Source organism: Rutidosis leptorrhynchoides, chromosome 2, assembly GCF_046630445.1.
Source record: "Rutidosis leptorrhynchoides isolate AG116_Rl617_1_P2 chromosome 2, CSIRO_AGI_Rlap_v1, whole genome shotgun sequence".
Classification (NCBI taxonomy): Eukaryota; Viridiplantae; Streptophyta; class Magnoliopsida; order Asterales; family Asteraceae; genus Rutidosis; species Rutidosis leptorrhynchoides.
In genome coordinates, this window is record NC_092334.1 from 80,040,879 (window position 1) to 80,060,741 (window position 19,863).

General features: G+C 35.3%; 1 protein-coding gene across 1 annotated transcript; it reads right to left on the reverse strand.

The window, feature by feature from the left end:
• Positions 1 to 11,909: 11,909 nt before the first annotated feature.
• LOC139888013 (protein ALP1-like) lies at positions 11,910 to 13,220 on the reverse strand. The gene has a single exon (XM_071871048.1). It carries the CDS (start codon positions 13,218 to 13,220, stop codon positions 11,910 to 11,912), a length of 1,311 nt encoding a protein of 436 aa, XP_071727149.1.
• Between the last annotated feature and the right edge of the window lie 6,643 nt (positions 13,221 to 19,863).

Below are 19,863 nucleotides of genomic sequence, written 5' to 3' on the forward strand. Positions count from 1 at the left end.
TTACATAAATAACATATAATATTTCAAATTATATTTCCAATTATTATTTATATATACACACACATATCTATTTACAAATAGTGGTTCGTGAATCGTCGGGATTGATCGAAGGTCAATCGAATAAATGAAACGGTTCAAAATTTTTGAGATCCAACCTAGCAGACTTTGCTTATCGTGTTGAAAATACAATATCCTATCGAGAGTTTGGTTTAAAATTAGTCGAAATTTTTCGGGTCGTGACAGTACCCACCCGTTAAAAAAATTTCGTCCTCGAAATTTGATTGAAGTTGTCATGACTAGCAATAAAAATGTTTTCATGACGAATAAGAGTTGACAAAATTGGGTTTTATCAACATTAAGTAATCTGATAAAATAATTGAGTTACTCGAAGCGTATGAGTGAAGCTATCACAAAAGAGTGAAATAAATTAAATAGAGGTTCGTTTTAACTTTTGATGTAGTCACTGTTGAATTTCGGAATTCAAGGGATTTAAGGAAATCTTTTAATCAGAAAGAAAATGTATTAGCACGAATTATTAGCAACTGTTGGAATTACAGAAGAACATAAATATTAAGAAAATATTTCCGTGATATGCTTAAAGATTAAGGAGAATGAAAGAGTCGTGTAACATAACACATGATGAGGATAAGGTCTGTGAGTCATCATCACGTTACATTAGAAATTTAGCATGACTTACTGTAATATAATTACGTTGGCCTGACGTCATTATATTATACTAACTCATGCTTTAATTCCCAGCACTTCTCTAGTAAATCATTCATAATTTAACTTGAATTTTAAAGAATATAGAAACTAAAACAGTTTCTTTTAGGATGTAACACAGATAGCACGAAGAGATAGATAATTTCGGAAAAGAGTATTTATGAATATATCTTCAGAAATATCGAAGATATTTATGACGATATTTTTGGAATTTCTAAGTTCGAAGGTTGATGGAAAAGATTTTCCGCAAGGATTTAGAATAAGTAAGGAGTAAGGTATTCGCTAGTGATTTCATCAAAAACAGAATCATCTGGATTCTTTAAGTACAGGTTTAGTCCTGGTGATTTATCCACAGTCTCCTTCATAGTTTTTCATAATCCGTTTTTCGGTACTAAATTCTCCATTGAGTGTTTCCAACACTCCATTCTTTATTATCAACGTTTGGCCATTAAGGCAATCTACAACATGCTGCTTCGTCAGCATTTTCAAAGTTAACGGATCTGGATCATTGGTTATAAAATCGAGGTGTTTTCAGGAGAATTGCGTTTTGAGATGATTAAACGCTCATGGTAGTATAGTGGAATATAAAAGGTTCTCTGGTAACAATAAATAAGCACGTATATATATTCCGAAGTTATAATAAGGTTGTTTTGAACGAAAAGTCGAAATCAACTTCCTGGAGCTGTGACAAAATTGGCTAATTTGGAAAGGAATTACAAAGTTATTTTGGGTAATAATAACGCCAAAGGAGCTAGCACAGATATGTGTTAAACGTTTACTCAGGTTCCGAGAGCTTTTCAGGTGCATAACTATATGCATAGATCTTTTCTTTCGTAGATGAAGTGCGGTTGGTTCATCTTCTCGATCGAGGTGTCTTCAAGAATCATGAAAGGTTTGAACGCAAGTTGTAATTGTTGAGATACAAATGATGTTTAAGAAGAATTCAAGTGGCAAACTTGAAGAATTGTTTAGTTTCATATGTTATAATCAATATTTTAATTCATTTTAATTGTCCAATGTTATTAGTCCACAGTCGATAGTCCACAATTAACAGTTCAGTAATTCATATATAGTTTATTATATTATATTCGAATTAATTAATACGTGTCGTGACCCGTATACGTCTCAGACTCGATCACAACTCAAAGTATATATATTATTATAGAATCAACCTCAACCATGTATAGAGAACTCGATCATTACTGCATATAGAGTGTCTATGGTGATTCCAAATAATATATATAGATGCGTCGATATGATATGTCAAAACCTTGTATACGTGTCCCGATATTTAAAGTGCGTAAAATAAATACAGAAATTAAATGACGATAAATAAAATGCGTAAAGTAAATAACAGAAATTAAATGACGATAAATAAAATTGCGAGAATGTAAATTGCGATAATTAAATTGCGATAAATAAAATGTAATCAGTTAGCTAGGAACAATTAGCTAGGAACAGTTAGCGTGGATTCTTAACAAAATTCTTCTCATAATTAAATTGTTTGTTTCTAACAAATTTTATTTGTCCAATGTTTTCTTCATTATGCCACTTGTTGAATTCTGATAAGTCAAAATCCAAATATGAAATTGAATAAAAATAGTTATTCTGTGGTGAACGGATTCGTATATCGATGAATGTAAACAGGATAGTAAACGACTGTTGAATTAGATTCGAAGAATGTACAGTGTAACTTTTTAATGTGAAATCTAAATATTCCTCAGGTATTACCTACCCGTTAAAATATTTTCACCATTAACACTTTTTACGAAAGAATTTTTAATTACAATCTTTATGAAAACGTATATACATATATATTTTCTTCAGATGTAATCATGGATTCATTGAGTTAATATGATATTAAACTCATTTGGTTTACCGTTAGAACTAGAATACATAATCTCTAAAACATTAGAGATTACATAATCGCCATGTAGAACGAAGATAATTGATGTAGAACGATACATAGAACGATGATTATGCTCGAGGAACAGATCGAAATGTTGAGGCATGGTTTGTCAATGGTACTGGTGCTGTTACTGATGGTACTGTTAATGACGGTGATATTGCTGAAGCTGATAAATTTTGCACCATATTTTTCAAGGCTACAACTCGGGTGCAAAGCTTGTTGACTTATTACTCCAAGATGATTGTCGGTAGGAACGGGCGAATGAATAAGGTTCGTAATATGGGATAGTATATAATCGTGACGAGATACTTTAGCAATGAGTGAGAAAATGGTGTCTCGAACAGGTTCGCCAGTAAGTGCTTCAGGTTCATTGTCAAGAGGGAAATGTGGTGGATGGAAGGGATCGCCTTCTTCGCGTCTCCATTGGTTAAGTCGACTACGAACCCATCAGATAAATTGGGGATGGCTGATTGGTTGATTCATTCTAGTGACGTTGTCTTCAGAGCTCGAGTGAAAATCCATATCGGAATCCGAGGGACTTGAACTAGTGATGAGTTCCATTGCGTACGATTGAATAAAGGATTTTTCGATATGAAATGATTTTCGGATATCGGATGATATTCTAATTATATAGAATACCTATACATAGTACAGAAGATCGCGTAGATTACGAAGGGATTTAAGGAAACGTGTCAGATAACGTCTAAAGTAACAGATACGCTAAGATATGAATTAGCATATACGCTAAGATATGAATTTATCTGTACACTATCTATCAAATAAGTGCAGGAAGTCGTGTCTAGACTTAGGAATGATAAGCAGGTAATTTTCTAAGGATGATAAGCAGTTGATTTCCGATTAGAAATGATAAGCAAAACTTTTGACATGTAGACACGGTCGAAGTCCAGACTCATTAATGCATCCTAACAACTACTAGTTAGACACACTAATGCAAGACCTGGTTCGCTACGACCACCGCTCTGATACCAACTGAAAGGACCCGTCCTAATCCACCTGGACGAAGTCATCAACATTTGGTCCTATTGCGATGATCGGCTCCAAGTAATGTCCTTATATTGAGCAAATGCACAGCGGAAGACTTAATTCGTACCTGAGAATAAACATGCTTTAAAGTGTCAACCAAAAGGTTGGTGAGTTCATAGGTTTATCATAACAATCATTTCAATATGTTAATAGACCACAAGATTTCATAATCATAAACATAATACACTCGCAAGTGTATGTAAAGCATTCTAAGAGGTTGAGCACTTGGTAACCATACTTAACATTTAATCAACGTCGCATATTCCCTTTATTATGAAATCTCACTACACCGTACCAAGTGTAGTCACCAAAACGAAGTACTGTGCAACCGTTGAATACTGGTCGTCCAGTCCGGTTGGGGTTGTCAGGCCCGATAGATCTATCAACAGGATTCGCGTTTACAATACCCATGTAAATAGTAGTTACCAAGCTACAGGGAAGTATGTCAGTGGTACAACTCAACGTAGAATATATTTTTAAGTACTTGTGTCTATTTCGTAAACATTTATAAAAGCAGCGCATGTATTCTCAGCCTAAAAAATATATATTGCAAAAGCAATTAAAAAGGGAGCAAATGAAACTCACCTAATGTATTTTGTAGTAAAAATACATAAAACAACATTGGACAACTAAACAATCCAAGGTTGGCCTCGGATTCACGAACCTATATCAAGTATGTACATTAACACATATAATTGGAATCGAACAAATTATATATATATATAAACCTATTAGTTATATCATTTTTATATTATTAACCTATATATTCATTTTATATATTTAAAATAAATAAAAATATAAATTTTGTTATGTTATATGTATTAAATATATATATTTTGTATATATATACATATCATTTGTTTTGTTAAAATTATAATAATACTAAAATAATGATAATAGAGTTAAAAATGATACTTTTAGTATAGATGATAAAATAATACTCTTTAATGAAAATGTTAATTTTAATACTAGTGAATAATAATAATAATAATAACTACAAAATTAATGATTTTACTAATAATAATAATAATAATAATAATAATAATAATAATTTTAATAATAATAATAATACTAATAATAAAAATGATAGTGTTCATCTTTAATATAAATGATATTAATAATTTCAATAGTGATACTAATAATAATAATAATAATAATAATAATAATAATAATAATAATAATAATAATAATAATAATAATAATAATAATAATAGTGATAATAATAAGTTTTAAAAATAAAGACTACCTTTAAAAGAGTTTCTAAAAAGAAAAGCTCCAAACCGGGTTAGAACCGAGACCTCTAGTTCCCCGACCACTCCCCTAAACCAACGCTCCATCTATTGTTTTTCTGAAATTTTTAACACCCTAAATATATTTAACCCGTTTTAGGCTGTTTCCTTTTCTTCTTCATTTTCTCAACACGTCATCAGCTATTAACATCAGCCTTAATCATCATCATCTTATGATCATTGTTATTATTAACATCATAACTATCATCACAATTAATAATACCACCGAATCATCATCTTTTATAAAATCACGATTATGATTTCATGTATATCATCATAATTAATTCCGTAATTATCAAGCATCATCTTCGTTTATCAATATAATTATCACGTATCCTCATGGTTGTAAGTGATGAATAGCAATAAAAGGGAAACTCGATTAATGGCAGGACGTAACAATTATCGGTGTGGGTTATTCATAAACTGTAACCAGCGGCCCAACAGTTAATTAGTCTCGGCCCAACAGTGAATGGCAAGTCCATTACTTTTCAAATAAGGCCCATGTAGCAAAAACAAATAAACCGTTCCTTGGATTCTTTATCAGTGGGGCGGCTAAAAAAAAATAAAAAGTTTTATGGTGCAATGGCAAAACCCCACGTTTATCTTGGATAACCCTATCTGCTCATCCTCATTCATCCCTGTCATCATCCTCTTCGTTAAAACAGTATTATAAACCGAAAAATTTTGTCTACAGCAATTTGTTCGATTTAAAACTGGAAAAGAGGTAACAACAGCATATGATGGTGAATCAAGAAAGAAACAAAGTGTAGCAGTAACTTGATCGAAGGTTGTTGTTCTAGTGGTTGCAATGCCCGTTGGTTTTGTGAAGATGATGGATGGTTTCATGATGGGGATTAGGAGAGAGAGAAAAGAGATTAGGGATTATGGTAACGATGGTGATTGTTTGAGTATGGTTGTGGTGGTTCGTGATGATGGGTTACAGGCTAAAACAGAGGTAAAATAGCAGCTGTGATATTAGTTCAACAATGGTGGGTTTGATGATTTTGTTTGAAAACAGGAAGAAGAAACAGAATGAAAGAAAGAAAAGAAAATATGGATGGTGATTGTGCTAATCCAAGGTGATCAAGATGGTTTGGTTGGTTGGTGAACTTGACTCGTTCAATCAATAGGATCAGGAGGAGCTTGATGTTGTTGAAATCAACGAAGGTGAATTTGTGGTTGATCAAACATAAGCAATAGAATAAGTTACAATAGTAAACAAAATTAGTAGGTTTTTGTTGGTTGTTCGATTACAGTGGCTGCAAGTCACAATTGTTTGGTGTTCTTGGCTTGTGTTATTGAAAAGCAATAGCAGTAAACAATTGCAGATAGTTTAAAAGCCACGAACAGAAAGGAATAGCAAGTGGTGTTTGGTTTGTTCTCGGTCCAAACATAAACAAAAACAGTGGGTGGTTTTCGTGGTTCGGTTAAGGTGATAGAATTGAGTCTGTGTGTTTCGATGCAGGAGATAATACCAACAATAGTAACTCCAGCAAATTGGTGGTAAAGTGATTCGAACGATAGCAACACCCAAGTGGGTTTGGGTTTGGTTTGTAATGGTTTAGGGTGATAGAGGAGGGTTGTCGAAAAGGAAGAACAAGAGAAAGAGTAGAGAGAGAGATGGAGGTGGATTTGTTTTCGGATGAGAGGTGGCTCGATAGTGAGGTTGTCAAGGTGGTGATGGTGTGGTGATCTTACGGTTAACAAGAAAACCGTAATGGTGGCGGGTTGGTTGTTCATTGAGGTTGAGGTGATTGATGATGGTGAGTTTGGGTTTACCGGAGTAAAAACAGAAATAGATTGGCAGCAATTGTAGCGAACAAATCAAGGAACAAAAAGAAAGAACTTGAGCTGTATGGTGGTGTTGGTTAAAACCTCTGCCTTATATAAGCATGTATATATATTATATATATAATATAATATAGAAGATTCATTACATAAACATATATACAAACACAGTATTTTATAATAATATAATAATATTACATACTTAACAAAGGAACGTGCTCAAATATAAATAAAAATCTGCCGACACTATATCACGGACTATTATCTTGTGTCCATTGCTAAACAGTTAACGTATAAAAGTGTTCCTAAGAATCCCAAATTTTTAGATTAAACATATTTAGTTATTTCACTCATTACCTGTTTGAAACCCGGTCAAAAAGGTTCGTCTATATTTTATTTTTAATTCCAAGTAATATATACAGAATACTAAAACTTAAACTAAAAGGGTTAAAAATATTTTTATCGAGCTCATACTCTCTTTAATCCATATTCGGACCAACTTTTATTTAAACACTCATGGATATATATAGGTCTATATTAAAATCAACGAAACGTTAAACGAGTATTACAATCAGCTAACAATTATTTTTAATATATTTTTAGTTATATATAAATATGTTGTAAATGATAATTATTGTAATATCATATTTTTGTTTTATTTTACATAAATAACATATAATATTTCAAATTATATTTCCAATTATTATTTATATATACACACACATATCTATTTACAAATAGTGGTTCGTGAATCGTCGGGATTGATCGAAGGTCAATCGAATAAATGAAACGGTTCAAAATTTTTGAGATCCAACCTAACAGACTTTGCTTATCGTGTTGAAAAATACAATATCCTATCGAGAGTTTGGTTTAAAATTAGTCGAAATTTTCCGGGTCGTGACATTTTTAAACCTTTATTTATGAAATAAAGGTTATGGTTTGTTTTAAAAATGAATGCAGTCTTTGAAAAATGTCTCATATAGAGGTCAAAACCTCGCAACGAAATCAATTAATATGGAACGTTTTTAATCAATAAGAACGGGACATTTCATATAATGGGTACTACGAGTTCATTATTAGGGTTACGAATCCTAACCTATCATACACGTCTAAACCGATACCCTGGTAATCTAGCATTCATCTAAGTTGATCTTTAACATACAAAAGTCGTTTTCTTCATTAAAATCAAAGGTTATTAGAGTATTTTGGTATAAATCCCAATAACGAGATTTTCTGCACTAGTTATTCCTACACATATGACTCCGGGGTTGACAAGTTCCTCATCGCAAATAATTACCTTCAGTGAATTATACTGACAAAAGCTTGGATTATTTTTTGATGTATAAATATAAATGAGAATTGGGATTTGATATATTTTGTTGATGAAAGAAACTTAAAGTTCAACTAAAATGGTTGAAAGTCGCTAAAACTACTAATGATGGTTAGTGTTGTTAAAAATTTGTTAGACTATATACTGTATAAAGGATAATATACAGCCGCTAATTTTGTTGTTTGAAATTTTCTTCAGTTTATAAATTAAGGAATATAAATAAATTATAAAGTATAAATATAATTTTTTTTTTTTTTTTTTTTGAAAAGCAGGCAAGATATATTATATATACAAACAAAACGAACTAGTGAGCAACGAAGCAATTTACAGCGGAACATTATTGCCTCGAGCTATATACATTTATATTCCTACTACATCGATATAAAACATAAAGTATAAATATAATATGATGGCTGTAATGGGCACTTAAAAAAACCTCTGGGCTACTAACAAAGTTAGCCTCCTTAGTGTTAAAAAATGGTGCACATAAAATTTTTGATGGTGTCACTTATGTAAAGTTCAATTGTTTTTCATTAAATTGACTCTTTGGCTCTGTGTTACTGGCTTATTAGATGGTGTTACGTGCCCCCACCAAGTTATATGTACCTCCGCCTCTGTGTGACCTCTCTTAATATATAATTGCTTAAATTAATTTGTTTTGTTATACAATTATTCACATCCAACTCAAAACACCCTACAACACACTTTCATTCTCAATATGTCTCTTCAAGTTCTTTCAACGGTGAAACGAAGACATACTTACGCATTGAATCGACCTTGTGAAACATCATTGAATCGTAAACATTAAAAATTATATTTTTTTTGCAACATCATTTTCTTAAGACTATTTGTAGTGGTGGTGTGGGTGGGTTGGGGGCGTGGGTTGCTCTTTGTACTTTATTGATGACTAGGACGTGTGGGTTAGAAGTGTGGAGTAGTGGTGGTGTGGGTTGGTGGTGTGGGTGGGTTAGTGGAATGCTGATGTGGCATTTAATTTTTAATTTTTGTGTTTTATTTAATTATTTTATATTATTTTTTGTATTTAATTAATATTTTAAAATTATCTTTTAATTACAACGGCTATATTTTGAACCGATTTTTTTTTTCTCTAACACAACGGCTATATTTTGAATTTTTTTTTTCTTTCTCTAAAGCTAGATTCCTCCACTTCCTCCCCTATATATACAACCCCATTTCTCAAATCATAACACACACACTTCATATCTTCTAAAACTCTCAATTCATAAACACACACACACTTCAAAATGAGTCCGTTGAATGTTGTTGTTAAAGTTCACTACGGAGGTGAATTTAATAGCGAAATGAGGAATTATACCGAGTATGAAACACGAAATTATTACATGGATGTTCATAAGTGTCCAAGTTATATGTGTTTGCTTGAGTTGCTACAACGAGACATTAACTACCCCACTAGACAAATCTGGTTTTTCAAAAAACCCAACTCTCGTGCCGCGTTACGAGAAGAAGATCACGATTGGTTTGGTGCGATTGGGCGAGCCATAATATGTAAGCAACCAATTGACCTTTACACTGAATGGATTGATGAAAGCTACACCATTTCTGCAAATGAAGATGAAGCTGCTCCTGAATCTCCAGGGTTTCAGCAACACGATCCACGTGAATTTGATAGCGATTGATGAATGTGTTCGCAGAAAATAGCCGTTAGGAAATTATGTTGTTGTTGTTTTATTTTTTTCTTTTTGAAATAATGTAAACGTTTAAGTAATATTGAAATAAACGGCTATATCTTTAAAATAGAAAACAATTGTAACAACCCAACCCGTTAACCAACCAAAAACGCGAAAATAAAAAAAAAATAAAACTGAGCAGAGCTGTCCAGATGGGGTGCGCGGCGCGCACCCACACCTGTGCGCGGCGCGCACAGGGCCTGGCAGCCCGCTGTCCACTTTTTCCAATTTTCGCAAAAAGATCTCTTGATTCCTGACACTTTTAGACCAAACGCTCTTCACAACAATTTACATTAGTTAAAACTAACACGTTCCAATAATAAAATGAGTTTTACGAGACCGGGCCCACATCGACCGTTCTACGACTTTCGTACAAAATACAAGTTTTCAACCACACGACTTCTAATACAAAATAAAACCGAGCATGGTGATTGGGGATACGCTACCCAATCCTATCCAATCCAAAAGCAAGATCTTCTAAAGCAACTACGCGAGCCACTAGTTCTCACGCTTACCCGAGTCACCGCATCCAAGCAAATCTATAAAAAAAAGTAAACAACGAGAGGGTAAGCTAACGCTTAGTGAGTGAGAATATACTACATACATATATATGCATAAAATGGACATGCCACACAATATCAAATAACACATACCGGATCATCCGAGCATATAGCAAGCAAAACTAAGCTTACCGTACAATTGCGATACCACTAGCTACAACATCAATGTAAGTTCACTCACAACGTTATGAACAACACTACCAAGCTACACCCGAAGGGCTAGCTACAACACATCAATATCAAAACATAAGATAATATAATATCCCCGAACCTACGACCCAAGGCTAAACACTTAACCTTAACAATAAGATGACCGTATAAATCGAGTCACCATGAATCCGCTCTAAACGAAATTCACAACTTAACAATAAGATGATCGTGCAAACCGAGCCATCATGAACCTATATGTGAAGTGATCTCTATAACCGAGAACCGCTTCACCCAACCCGCACCCATACTACACATACATATGCACATAGGATATTAACACTCACCTTTTCGCCTTGATGAATGCAATCGAGTAATTCTGCAACATGTCAATGGAAAGTACCTAATCCATTATTACAAATACAATAACACACTTAGAGTGGATTTACAAACCAACTCAATTCGACACTTAGTGCAAATTCGACCAATTGCACTTACAAACACCAAACGCGTCCAAACTAACCACTAATCACTAATCATAAGTGAAAATGGTCCTAATAAGCCAAAACAACCCAAACTTAAGTGTTTAACACTTATCAATCTCAAAATCACCCAAAAACCCTAATTTTGACTCAATTCCAAAATTAGTCTTTTAAACACACCAAAAGGGTTCCAATACTTCCATAATCACTAAACCTAGTGATTAAACCCAATTACAAGTCATAAACAAGACCAATTTGTTCGCCAACCCAAAATCCACCAATAATAACAATAAACCCGATTACTAGCATCAACAAACTCACTTCAAGAGTTTTAAATGGGTTTCTCTACAAATCAAGTTCAAACCCTAACTTTGAATATCAAATCAAACAATGAAATTCGGAGTTAGAACTTACCACAACAACCAAAACGTAGCTAGGAACGAGGTGAACAACTTTAAAAACCCGAGCTTTGGTGAGAATCCAACTCTTTCTTCTCCAAATGAAGCTTCCTCTCTCTAAAACTCTTCTCTCTCTAGGGTTTGAAGATGAGAGTGATGAATGGATGTGAAAATGATCCAAAGTTGGATCCAAACCAACTGATAAAGCCCACAGATCCGGCCTCAAGTGAAATGACCAAATTGCCCTTCATTAAACTCAAAATAGAAAAAGGCTGAAATCTGTTGCTGGCAAGGTGCGCGGCGCGCACCCATAACTGTGCGCGGTGCGCACAACAGTCTGGGCAGATTCTGACCTTCGTTTAATTCCACAATACTTCCTGCATTCAACGTAGCATAATTACACTTCCGTACAATAAATATTAGAGTCTTACAACAATTCATTACATAATTATAAATTCATTAATCATAACATACAATAACTGAACTTACTTAAACGAAACATTACATAATTATAAATTCACTAAACGAAACTACTCATCGTTAGCAGTACGAAAGTAAGGGGATAAGTTCCAAACGTGCTCGGTTAAATCTGCTTCTAACTGTATGTGAACTTGCCTATCTCTTATTTCCTTAACCCTTGCATCTCGATCCCTCAAATCCCTTTGTAACCGTCGTGGTGGGTTCCTTTCTATCATTCTTTCTTCTCTCCTACCTATAACAAATCCGTTATTTTCTTGAATCATGTTATGTAATACGAGACAGGCATACATATGTCTTCTAATTTTGTTGAAGTCCAAAGATCTTGCCGGTGTTTTCAACATTGCAAATCTACCCTGTAATACTCCAAATGCACGCTCAATATCTTTTCTGGCACTTTCTTGAAACCGTTTAAATTTTTTTCGCGGTTCGCCAATAGGAGAATGGGGTGCTTTGACCAACATAGCCCAATCAGGGTATATACCATCACCTAGGTAATACCCTCTATCGTAGTGATGCCCATTTACATCAAATGGTGAAGGAGGAGCGGTGCCGTCCTTTATACTGTTGAACAACGGCGACGCATTTAAAACGTTAATGTCGTTGTTTGCACCTGCCATACCAAAGAAACCATGCCATATCCACAAATCTTGAGATGCGACTGCTTCAAGCATAATGGATGGTCCCTTTTTATCCCCTCTAGTATATTGTCCTTGCCACTCAACAGGACAATTCTTCCACTCCCAGTGCATACAATCAATACTACCAAGCATACCGGGTAAACCATGTTTTTGTGCGTGAAAATTATAAAGCCGAGCAATATCTTTGGTTGTTGGCTTTCTCAAATACTCTCTCGCAAACAAATGAAATACGCATTTGCAAAAATAATCTAAACATAAAGCAGCAGTTTTCTCACCAATTTTTATGTATTCGTCAAACATATCAGGTGTAGTTCCATACGCCATTTGACGTATGGCCGCGGTACACTTTTGTAATATTGTCAAACTTTGACGACCAGCGGCATCGGGACGTTCTCTAAAATACATAAAATATTCGGGAATATCACTACAATTAAAGTTAGATATACCTTCGACTATTCGGAGAAATAATTGACGACTCATTCGAAAACGTCGTTTGAATTTGTTTTTCGGATACACTGGTGAATCCGCAAAATAATCATTGAATAATCTGTCAGCCGCACTTTCACGATCCCTTGGAATATAAATTCGGGATCGAGGGACTCGCGAACTACTAGCTTCTCCCTCCACTTCTTCTTCGCCCATACTACTAACAAGGTTAACCATTTTTTCATCATCCGAATCGTCATCAATTAAAAATTGGAGCATCTTGAACGTTTTCTCCATAATGTATAATGTTTAGAGTGATTAATTTGAAAAGAAAAAATAAGATTGAAAGAAAGAATGAGTGTAAAATGAGTTAAAATTAGGTATATAAATAGGATAAAAAATATAGAAATTTTTTTATTTTTTATTTAATTTGCCAACGGATACTATGAAAGTATCCAACCAAACAGTGCCACGTGTCCCACCCACCCCAACAATGCCGTTGCCTTCCCCGTTGAATACCGCCCCACGCCCCCTTTTTCTCTTCGGCAACGCCTTGATACGGCAGTGGGGGGCGGCGCCGGGTGCCACCTCACCCTCCCACGCCGTTGTTGTACCTCCGATACAAGGGGTCTAATAGTGAAATTTCTATTTTACTTTATTTGATATTTATTCAATTTTTAATGTTTATCTTACTACTTTTTTAAAAATAAATAAAATTATTATATTTATCATTGGTACCGAGCTAAATATTGAATTAAGCACTGGGGACACTCTTTAACTTCTTCAGCTTCATTATTTTTCACGTTTATGTTTTATGTTTAGATTTTATGCTTATCTTTTAAGTTTACGATTTTCTTTTACATTTACCTTTTAATCTTTACGTTTTACATTTTGCGGTTACGTTTTACATTTTATGTTTAAGTTTTTCGATTTATTTATTTTACCATAATTCCTGTATATATTAGGAAAAAACTTATAATATTTTTATTTCTTAAAGTTTGTAATAAGGGATTATTGGACTAACGTTTAGGTATTTTAATTTTTATAATCCAAAAGCGTTTGTTTTTTATTACATTTATAATTTATAATTTTATATATGGTTATTCTTTCTACTCTCATAATTTGCTAGTATGATAAACGGTCAAGACTCAAGAGTTTTTTTTTTTTTGAAAAGCAGATAAATTTTATTCTCACAAATATAGATACACAAGTTCAGCACCTGCTGCAGAAATAAGCAGACCATCTCGAGCAGTTCACAACTATACTACCGGTATATATATACAAGGATGATGCTAAGGGAGCATCATAAAATTACAAAAACATTAAGTAAGAAAACAAGACGGACTGTGGAACCAATTATGCCACTCGATCCTTTTTCCTTGAAATCTCTTCGCGATTCACTCGAAGCTTTTGCTTTAAATTTCGCATATAGCAACCGGAGTACTCCAACCTTTGTTTTTGAAGACCACATGATTCCTATTCTTCCATATGAGGTAAATAGATATCCAAATTACCGCTTGCCAAATAAGTTTTCCCGATTCGGAACATTGTTGCCTCGCAATGCCTTGAAGAAGATCATCAAAGCTCACGTTATTTGCATAACTAAAACCCCACCATCCGTAAACTTTACGCCACACATCTTCCACTTTTTTGCACGATACAAGGGAGTGGTCTACCGACTCGATATCGTCGTCACAAAGTGGACAACGAACCGAGTGGAGATCGATCCCTCGCTTATCCAGCTCCGTGCGAACCGGTAGACGTCTCTTTCTCGCCCTCCAAATAAAAACTTCCACTTTTTTCGGCACCAGCCTGTTTTTTAGTGTTGCTTTCGCGTTTGCACCCGCATGGAACGTCTTCTCGTTAATCAGGTGTGTAAGATTTTTTGTAGTAAACTTATTGTTGCTGCTACCATTCCAGCCCCACGAGTCGCATGTACCTGGATCCATGGAAACTGAATTTAATAAACCGCAAAGCGCTGTAAGTTCACCATCAGCACGACCAGCAGGTTCTCTTAACCACCGCCAACTTGTATTGATTTTTTCTCCATCCCATCAAAGCCTATCCATCACTGTTGCTTCCGGGTCTGTTTCGAGTCTCGCAAGTCTTCTAAATCTGTCTTTCAATGGGATATCTCCAAGCCATATGTCGTTCCAAAACGAAGTAGATCGACCATCGCCAATCTTTCGACTGAATAACCTTCTGAATTTAACCCCCAATGCCTCAAGCAAATTACCTGTTGCAATCACATTAGACCAAACCGTTTTGTATGATTTACATCCAATATGATTATCACCAATAAGACTTCCGGAAGGACCATAAATACTAGAGATGACTTTAACCCATAAGGAGTCGGTTTCGGTTTTAAACCTCCACCACCACTTACCGATTAAAGCCAAATTTTTATTCTCAAGGGAACCCTAATTTAACCCGCCCGACCCATAGGGGAGAATTGCTTCTTCCCATTTAACCCAAGAAATATTAGAATTGTTTCCCGACCCACCCCAAAAAAAGGAACGTCTTACACTCTCGAGCTTTTTGATCACACGTTGCGGAGCGCGGAAGAGCGAGAAAAAGTACAACGATAAACTATTCAACACTGACTTCACAAGGGTCGAGCGTCCACCATAAGACAACGAACGTGCTTTCCAATCAGATAAACGCTTCTCAAATTTAGAGACAACCGGTAGCCAATTGTCCATTTTGGACATCTTTCCACCAACCGGGATACCGAGATAGGTGAATGGAAAAGAACCCGCATTGCAACCAAACTTCTTGGCCATGTTCTCAATTAAGATTTTTTCAACCCCAACCCCATAAAGAATGCTTTTGTTGTAATTTATTTTAAGACCCGAGGTGAGCTCAAAACATTTTAAGATCTTCATAAGGTTTTTGAGATTATTTTCACACAAATTACCGAAGAAAATCGTATCGTCCGCATATTGGAGATGCGAGATAGGAATGTTATTCCTTCCAACTTCCACACCAACAAACAGATTATTATGAACGGCCATCTTTGTTAAAACATTAAGTCCTTCTGCCGCGAGGATAAAAAGGAAGGGAGAAAGTGGGTCACCCTGCCTCACACCCAGTTCTAGTTTGAACTCATTCGTTGGTGAACCATTCACAAGGACCGAAACCGACGCCGAATTTAGGCACGCGAGGATCCATTTCCTCCATTTACACCCGAACCCCATAATATTCATGATTTCATCAAAAAACTCCCAATTTAAGCAATCAAATGCTTTCTCGAAGTCTACTTTAAAAATAAGACTCTCAAGATGATTTTGTTTCAGGAATTCTATAGTCTCGTTTGCAACTACTGCCCCATCCATGATATTTCTTCCCTTAATAAATGCACTTTGTTCATACCCCACAAGATTAGGAATGACCTTTTTGAGTCGGTTTGAAAGAAGTTTCGCCAGAATTTTATAGTAGCTGCCGATTAGGCTGGTCGGCCGGTACTCACTGAGATTTATCGAATCAGATTTTTTAGGAATGAGTGTGATAAAAGACGCGTTACAACCACTTGAAATGATCCCGGTGTCCCAAAATTTCAACAACGCCTCGGTCAGGTCTTCTTTTATGATGTACCAGAATCTCTTATAGAAACCGAGATTAAACCCATCCGGCCCGGGGGCCTTCGAACTCCCACAGTCGTTAATCGCATCCCATATTTCCTTTTCAGAAAACCTACGTTCAAGTTCAAGTGCTTCGGCATCAGTGATGCTGACCAAACACGGTTCATTTATCCCACTGTTGCAGCCCAAGATAGCAGGCCTGTTCACTATTTTGTTGCTGAAAATTTATTTATAGTAGCCCAAAGCATATGATTTAACCACAATCGGATCTTCACACCAAGCGTCGTTAATGAATAAACCACGAATATTACACTTATTATACTTCCTTCGTAAAGATGAGTGAAAGTATTTGGTGTTTTCGTCGCCTTCGAGAGTCCGCCGAATGCGAGCGTTTTGCTTTAACATATTCGATTTGGACTTCTCTTTTTCCATCCACTTTTTTCGAGCTTCAAGCCAAACATATCTATCACTATCATTTAGCCTTCCATGTTCGGCCAAACTTTCCCATTTATCAACCTCAATCCTCAAGCTTTCAATCTCATTATCCAAATTGCTAAACTTACCTTTGCTCCAAGCCTTTAACTCGAACTTGAGACTCTTTAACTTATCCCTAAAAATACAATCTCTTCTTGTCCCTCGAACCTCCTTATTCCATGCTTCAGCAACTAATAGATCCACACCTTCTTTATTCCACCACTCGTCTGTAGCGACCCGACCAAATCGTCATTGACGGCGCCGTCTACTTAGGTCCCGTTACGTGGTCATAAGTCTTTAAAACAACGTTTGACCAAAAGATATGTCGCATTCATTTCAAATGTAAAGGTTGTTCAAGTTTACAAGAATAGTTCCACCACGAGTTACGATACATAGTTTTAAGTACAAATGAAACTTATGCGACACAATTTAAAAGTATCCAAAAGACGCTCCATGTATGCATATATACTCGACATCCAATGCAAGTATCAAAATAATGAGCGGAAGCATGTATCACATATCGTGCAAGACCTGAGAAAAACATAGAAATCTGTCAACGAAAACGTTGGTGAAATCATAGGTTTAGTAAGTAAATTGTATTGAACCACAAGGTTCTTTAAGAATTGCTCAACCAAAATCGTTCACATTCCAAAATAGTATTTGTATCACGAGCACCCAATTATCAAGGCTTAACCGAATCTTCCCTCTGAATTTTGAATTTAGTGTTAGAACTTACACTATACATTGTTGAAATTATATTTCATTCACTAACGGTAGCGAACCGTCTGAATGAGGGTTTGTTAAACCCGTATGGCCACACAACATAATTACACGCTTACACTTACACCCTGCAAGTGGAACTAATGATAATTGGATTGAGGACTTTTGTTCAAACTCGTATGCATCTTTGTATTCGTATTTGTTCACAATGTAAAAGCATGAAAAGTAAATAAGTATGAAATGTATGTGTTTCTCAGCCCACGATGTAAAGAATAAAAGTGATTGAAAAAGTGGGACTATGATCTCACCTTGAGTGTAAGAGTTAATAAAGTACTCCAACAAGTAAACGCGTGCAAAGACAAAGCTAGTCTTGACCTAAACATATAGGTTATATCAATAACGGTAAACACAAACGATCAAAGATGTTCAATTAGTCCTATGGCTCGTTACGACTCGATTATAAAGCATGTAAATCAAATTGTCAAGTTTCATGCAAGATACAAGTAAAGAATCATGTTAGAAAGATTGCATAATCATTTGGTTAAGTTTGACAAAAAGTCAAACTTGGGTCGGGTCAAAGTCAACGAAAAAGTCAACATGTTCGGGTCGGGTCTCGAACTATTTTTCTGAGGTTTTTATTCATATATAAGCATGTTAGAACAAGTTGCATGTGAATTGGAGGTCTAGAACATGGCAAACATTTTTCATAATTTGGACCACGGTAACAGAATCTGGGCACGGCTTATGCCGCGCCGCGGCACCCACCTGTCGCGCCGCGACATTGCACGGGTGCTGGTGCCTGGCCAGTCCCAAATGTTCAAGTCTCAATCCAAAACCTTTTTGTGCATAAAACACAAACCGCTAACACTTAGGACTCGCACCTTATATCGTTGGAAAGCTCTTTTGACGTAGAATGCAACTAAACACAATTCATCAATCAAAAACATCATTTACAATAACCGAAAACTCGTCAATTGATCAAGAAAGGTTTATTTTCAAAGTTTCAAGTTCGTAAAACGTATTTTATGATTCGGGAATCCAATTTACACATACGATATGCCGTTTCGAGGGTAATTAAGCATACATTACAACTAATCACTAACAATTAACATTCCATGGCATTCAAGCATCAAAAGTTCATGTCAAGAACTATCAAACCCTAGTCAAACATCACAAAATCAATATTCATGTTTTTGAAGTTTTCTTAATCAACCTACGCATCAAAACGAAGCTAGTGATACTAGTAACACAATTAAAACATGCACTTTAACAATCTAACAACATTAACTCATCCAAAATCAAGGATTAAGCACACCCATTTCAAGTTCATGCTAGTTACTCCAAAAACAACAAATCGAGCAAACCAAACATATATTCATGTTAGACTCGAGCCATAGACACTAACTAACACCATTTTAAATCAAAAACACGAATTTAGAGAAATCTAGAGTTTTAGAAATGTTACCCAAACGAGATGAAGTTGGTATCAAATTGTAGAGGATGAAGAGAGGATTCCAAATATGTAATCGGATTTGTTGTGAGCTTCCAAGATTGAATTTAGATGATGAATGAATGGAATGGGTTTGTGTGTGTGTTCTTGAGATGGAGAGAAAAGGGATGAGGGAGATGATGGAATGGATGAAATGGGTTGACTAGTTGACCTAGTCAACTAGTTTGCCCATTTGGCAACTCCGGTCCCTCGAGTTTCAAAGCGGGTGCGGGATTTAACCGATCGAATATTTTTAAAACGCAAGTTAACGAGAGATGTTATAATTAAATGACGGAATTATTATGAACGTTAGTCAACGGAAACTACGAATTTAAATAACGAAAGGTATTATTTAAAAGAAAAAGACGGTGTTAAAAATAAATTTAACGGAAAAACGCGGGATGTTACATTATCCACAACTCAAAAGAAATTTCGTCCCGAAATTTAGTTGGAAGTAGTAGTCGATATCTCTTACTCGAGACTTTACGTTGTCAATGCTATGAATAAGTGAAAGTACGTTCTTGAGGGTTCTCATGAATTTGGATAGTCAGGGTTTTACGTTGCATTAAGGTTCGGTTTTTACGATCCCCAGTTTCAACTGGTTTTCCTATGAAGAGAAGTTTGTCATCGATAGTTGATGTATCCGGCAGGATTGCACGTTCCTGTTCCGCAGGAC

Excerpts from the sequence above, each read along its gene's own strand:
- LOC139888013 (XM_071871048.1), bottom strand. The coding sequence starts at position 13,220 with ATGGAGAAAACGTTCAAGATGCTCCAATTTTTAATTGATGACGATTCG.